The 5679-nt window shown below is 43.2% G+C and overlaps 1 protein-coding gene across 2 annotated transcripts; it reads right to left on the bottom strand.

Moving 5' to 3' along the window:
* Window positions 1-1838: 1838 nt before the first annotated feature.
* On the bottom strand, window positions 1839-4330 carry LOC147897977 (pentatricopeptide repeat-containing protein DOT4, chloroplastic-like). Of its 2 annotated transcripts, XM_087380790.1 has the most exons (3): window positions 4198-4330; window positions 2491-4153; window positions 1839-2382 (listed from the first exon to the last, which is right to left on the bottom strand). In XM_087380790.1, the coding sequence occupies exons 2-3, from the start codon at window positions 4034-4036 to the stop codon at window positions 1964-1966; spliced, it is 1965 nt and encodes a 654-aa protein (XP_087236916.1). In that variant the 5' UTR covers window positions 4037-4153; window positions 4198-4330; the 3' UTR covers window positions 1839-1963. The 2 variants fall into 2 exon arrangements, with proteins under 2 accessions (XP_087236916.1, XP_087236915.1); XM_087380789.1 differs by having other exon boundaries at window positions 1839-4153.
* Between the last annotated feature and the right edge of the window lie 1349 nt (window positions 4331-5679).

Genomic DNA, 5679 nt, shown 5'->3' with positions numbered 1-5679 from the left:
CATCAATGGATCTTCCTAGGGTTGCAAGCACGTGTGGTTTTGGATGTGGAAAGTAATGTGCAATTAAAGCGTACATAAGGCACTCATTTCGTTCTTGGCAAGTTTTGCTCGGTTTCTTCTTCGCTCGAAAAATCTTGCTCGGGGTTCAAGGGGCTCTTAAAACGGCACTCCAAGTCTGTTGTCGGTCTTTTGTAGAATCTTGACCTGCAGTGGGAATCAAGGAAGCTGCCATGTGAGGCCTACTGCCCGCACCAATTGACAACACAACGCCATTTTCTACAATGTAATAGTACATAACTAGAGGAAATCGAGGGCAAGCAAGAAATGGCAAGGAGATCAAGAGCAAGAGGAAGCTAAAGCAAAGGGTGAAAGCAAAGGAGTCAGGGCCGTGCAGTTGGGGTATTTCTGGGTGGGTGGGGGAGCTTTGTGAATGGTTGGAGAGGAGGGCAAGGGGTCGGGTGAGGAGGAGGAGAGAGAGAGAGAGAGAGAGATGATTTGTCTCCCAGGAAGTCTCCCAAATATCTGACCTTAGTGAATCATATAGGTCAGGTTCTAAATCCACAGTGATAATACCAAGTCCAGGTTCATATTGATCATGCAAGGATATGGATATAAGGGACATATCGGCCATGCAAAGGCATCAAGGCTACTAGTAGCCCACATGCTGTCTGTTCCACTCTCTACTATGCAATTATTAAACACTCTTGTTTTTTGTTTTTTTGTGTTCAATCTTCTCTATGCTTTGGCGTATATACATACTCGCTTAAGAGATGTTGATATGATGATTGGAGGTTTGTTAGCACTACCTTAAGAAATGCGTTAGCAGGGGCTTGGAAGGTGCTTAGTGTGATTTTCCATGTATCTCCTATTTTCCGTTGAATCTTTGACTTTACTCCCCCTTACCGCTTTTGCACTTTTTAAAAGTCTTTTTAAGAAGCATCTCTCCACCCACTCGATCTCCTTGCCTCTCAATATTTTTGCTCCCATTCCACCACGAGGCAGTTGCTGAAAGCACTCTTGCTGCTTGTCGGTCAACTTGATATGGATGAGGTAGTTCTGGTTATGCTGGAAAATTTCAAGAAAGCACCCCTCATACTGTGGGGGGTATTGTTGGCATGTCCAATTTTGGAGGCATGTTTATGACTTGGTATTAGGATTCCTTGGAAAATGATTGTACAGGTTATGTACAGTAGAACCGAAGGTCAAGATCAGGGCTGCTGCCTTGAAGGACTGATTTTACATGCAACGTCACAATGTCCACTATCCATTGGAAGCTGTTTAGGTGTTCGATTTCTCTATTGGGAACTGTATATACTCTCTTTAGAGATTTCAGTCTTCTGATAGTATGCTCGTTCATCTCTCACTGTTGTGTGCTCCTTTTTATGTTGTAGTATCGACAGCCTGCACAATGAAATCCCATTGAATGGTATCAAAAGCCTTGGCAATGTCAACTCGCAATAAGAGAACATCCTGCTTTGTATACTTGGCATATTCAATCCCAACATAAGCATTTGCAATTTCTGCTGGATGCAGGCCATCATGCAAACATCCTTTAATACGATCAACCACCATTTTGGTGCATTGTTATCATAGGATGAGTTGCGCGTGTCAAAGTGACAATCTTCATGCATCTTCTGGTAATTGGGTGAATCAATGGAGAGAGCACTATCCCCACATTTTTGGCTTTCATGACTCATCTATCCCCTTGAAATGCCAAAGTAAAAAATATATATATATATTATCCACCATAATTCTTTAAGAAATGAAGTTTTCACATCTCAATTTTCAAAATAAGATACTAACAAGTAAGCATACCCTTAGTATGCAGAGTGATGGGAAATGCCTTTCTTGTAGATAGCCAAAATGGCAATGTTTCACAACTAGATGCTCGGAGATTGTGGTTTCAATTCCGTGCCCTTAGGCTTTTTAATAGCAAAACCTTTTTATCCGTAGGGTACTGTGGCTATGCTACTATGTCCAATCTAGCCACATATCCTTCCTCCTTCATCAGCCTACTCACCTTGCCCAGCTTGGCATTCATATCACAACTACAGGGATGGGATTTGTCTCCCACAATAAGCTCCTGTACCTGACTATTGACCTCAATCCAGGACCTCCCCGGCTTCTTTAGTGCAACTGCAGATTTTCTTAGCTCTTGCATTTTGTTTGCAGCTTCCCACATATGAGCATCAATGTAGATACTGGACATCAACATATAGCCCGAGGTATATTCAGGATCAAACTGGAAAATCTTATTAAAGCATCTATTTCCTAGCCCCATGTTGCCATACATTCTGCAGCCAGTAAGCAAGGACATCCATCCAAATATGTCTGAAGGGATTGGCATGGTTTGCAAAATATCTTCAGCCTCTTTCAGGCATCCTGCACGGCCAAGCAGGTCAACCATGCAATTATAATGCACAATATTTGGAGTAATGCCATGCACTTTTAACATCAACATGAAAAACTGATGACCCTTCTCCAACTCACCAAAATGACTCCAAGCAGACAGTACACTCGTGAGAATCACATCGTCTGGCGTTAAACCTCGTTTTTGCATGTCATCAAGACATTGCCCAACCATACAATCTTTCCCACATCGAGCATAGCCTGCAATCACTGCACCCCAGGAGATTAAATCTTGATTGGATAGTCCAGCACACACTTTATGGGCCTCCTCTAGACTCCCACATTTAGCATACATGTCAACAAGAGTGCTTCCAACAACATCCCGTGATTCAAGTCCAATTTCGATTATCTGTTCATGTAATAACCTGCCCTGCACAATTGCTCCAATGTTGCCACAAGCTTTCAAGGTGCATGAAAACAAAAAATTGTTTGGCTTCACACCTACATTTTGCATCTGTTCAAAGAGTTCAAGGGCAGGCAAACCATGCCCATGCTGAGCATATGCTGTGACCATTGCACCCCAGGACAACAAATTACGGTTCAGGAGTTTATCGAATACATTGTGTGCCTCCTCTAGGCTGCCACATTTGGAATACATGTCAATAAGACTATTCCCAACAACAACATCTGATTCTTGTCCATTTATCACGATCAGCCCATGTATCAGCCTGCCCTGCTCTAAGCCTTTTATGGTCGTACATGCATTCAAGATGCACGAGAATATAACTTTATTGGCAGGTGTGCCCTCCTGTTGCATCCTATCATAAAGCTCAAGAGCACAAAGACCCTGCCCATGTTGTGCGTATCCTGAAATCATTGTGCCCCAAGATACAACGTCTCGAGTCGGCAATTCCTCAAACACTTTGCGTGCCCCTTCTAGGCTCCCACATTTGGTGTGTATGTCAAGAACGATGTTCAACATCACTTCATTTGGCTTGACGCCCTCCTGTTGCATCACCTTCAAAAGTTCAAGAGCCTGAAAACTGTGCCCTAGTCGGACATACCCTGAAATCATTGCGCCCCATGATACCACATCTCGAGATTTCATCTTGTCAAAGACCCTGCGGGCCTCTGAGAAGCTCTCACACTTGACATACATGTTGACAAGACTATTTCCAACGACCATATCTGATTCCAAACCATTTTGAATTATCTGATTGTGTATCAACCTTCCTTGCCCTATGGCTCTAATGCTGACGCATGCTTTCAATATGCATAGAAAGATAACTTTATTTGGCATGAAGCCCCCTAGCAGCATTTTGCAATACAATTGCAGAGCTGTTCCTTCATCTCCAAGCTTGGCATGGGCTGAAATGATGGCATCCCATGTATACAAACTTGGCTCCAGAACATTGCAAAATGCTTGGTTGGCTTCCAACAAACTCCCACATGAGGCAAAGAGGCGGATGAGATGGTCTCCCAAAAAGCTACATGAGCCATACCCTGTGCTGACCATAAGAGAGTGTACTTGCCGTCCAGCAGTCAGGTCTTTCCTTATGCAACATCCCTGCAGAAGGAAACAAATGACGCTACTTGATATGGATAGTCCTTGCTGATGCATAAGGCCCACAGCTTGAATCGTCTCTTCTAGGCGTTTCTCCTTGCACAACTTGCTAAAAGACCACATAAATTTGAAAGTTCATGTCAAGAGATGTAGGGTTCGAGCAAGTTTTCCCTCAGAAACCCGTTGGTTTCTGGATGTGCGGATATCACGAAGGGCTTTCGATACGCTGGGTTCTAAATGCTCACCCATATTTTCAAATGTAGAAAAAAAAATCACAAAAGCACCCCCGTATAAGAAGGTGAATTACATTCAGAGGGACAATGTGCTGGAATTGTTCTTTACACAAGGGACTCGTCAAACCAATAGACATAGTTGGTTCCTTTTGAAACAAGGTGGGGATACGACTCTGGCCCTGCTTGGAACCTCCGCCTTCATCACTCACCATCTACTACTATTGCTCCTGGTGCTCTTCTACTACTTGCTGTGCAAGACTAAAGGGGTAGGTACTAAGTACTTCCAATAAAAGAACTTGCTAAAACAAATTTAGTAAGATCTAGGTTAGCTCCTATTTAGGTAAAACATTCCTATTTGGGTCAAACAAATTTAGTAAGATCTAGGTTAGTTCCTATTTGGGTCAAACATTCCGACATCATTAACCTAAGACCTAACCCTAGTCCCCACTAACCCGGTCAACTTGACCGACTACTCACAAAATGCCACTTTCCCAACCCACCTCCCAAAATCCAATCATCCCTAAGATCCTTTGAAGGGCCAAAAACCGAATTGGATAGCATCCAAATGTGGTCAAGCATGAAGCCAATTATTGTTCTTGGCTCGTTGATTAGTTGCTTCATGTTATGTAGTATTTAAGTCTAGTCAACGAAAGACGTTTTTGGCCCTACAAAGGGTCTTCGGGTAGTGTCGATTTTTTGGGTTAGATTAGTAAAAGTGGGGGTTTGTGAGTAGTCGGTCAAGTTGACCGGGTTAGTGGGGACTAGGGTTAGGTCTTAGGTTAATGATGTAGTTAGGAATGTTTGACCCAAATAGGAACTAACACAAATCTCACTAAATTTGTTTGACCCAAATAGGAACTAACCCAGATCTTACTAAATTTGTTTGACCCAAATAGGAACTAACCAATCTTACTAAATTTGTTTTAGCAACTTCCTTTATTGGAAGTACTTAGTACCTACCCCCTTAGCCTTGCACAGCAAGCAGTAGAAGAGCAACAGGAGCAACAGTAGTAGATGGTGAATGATGAAGGCAAAGGTTCCAAGTAGGGCCAGAGTGGTATCGCCACCTTATTTTTTTTAGCAAATGTTGAAATCGCCCACGATGTATGTTGGAAGATCGGACTTGACTAGTCGTGTTCTTGCTTTGGGCGACTTGTACACATTTATAATCGCAATTGTGCCAATGTGTTCAGCATGTAGCACTGTGAGCACACACTCCACACCTTGGTGGTAATTGAATTCTTCTTGTGCAAGTGTCATGTCACTTCGGTAGCATGTCGCCCCACCCATCCCTTCCCCTCCACGAATCCTAGAATATGGCTGGCATATGCCGTTGGGGTGTGAAGCTCTTGGAGGCAAAGGAAACTACCAACAAGCATGCTTCCACATGCATTGATGCGGTCCTGTGTGCAAGGAATGACCTTGTGTTGAGAGATTGCAAGGGCAGTGTAGTTGGACATGCCAGCTTGAAATGTATTTGTTTAGTTGACCAATCACGTGTGGTTTTAAGACGCGCAACTTCTTCGAGGACTG

The sequence above is a fragment of the Dipteris shenzhenensis genome, chromosome 10 (genome assembly GCF_047967505.1).
Source record: "Dipteris shenzhenensis isolate YYH24624 ecotype China chromosome 10, Dip_SZ_1.0, whole genome shotgun sequence".
NCBI classification, from domain to species: Eukaryota; Viridiplantae; Streptophyta; class Polypodiopsida; order Gleicheniales; family Dipteridaceae; genus Dipteris; species Dipteris shenzhenensis.
The sequence above is the reverse complement of the archived record's forward strand: the minus strand, read 5'-3'. Positions and strand labels throughout refer to the sequence as shown.

Excerpts from the sequence above, each read along its gene's own strand:
- LOC147897977 (XM_087380789.1), bottom strand. The coding sequence starts at position 4,036 with ATGTGGTCTTTTAGCAAGTTGTGCAAGGAGAAACGCCTAGAAGAGACG.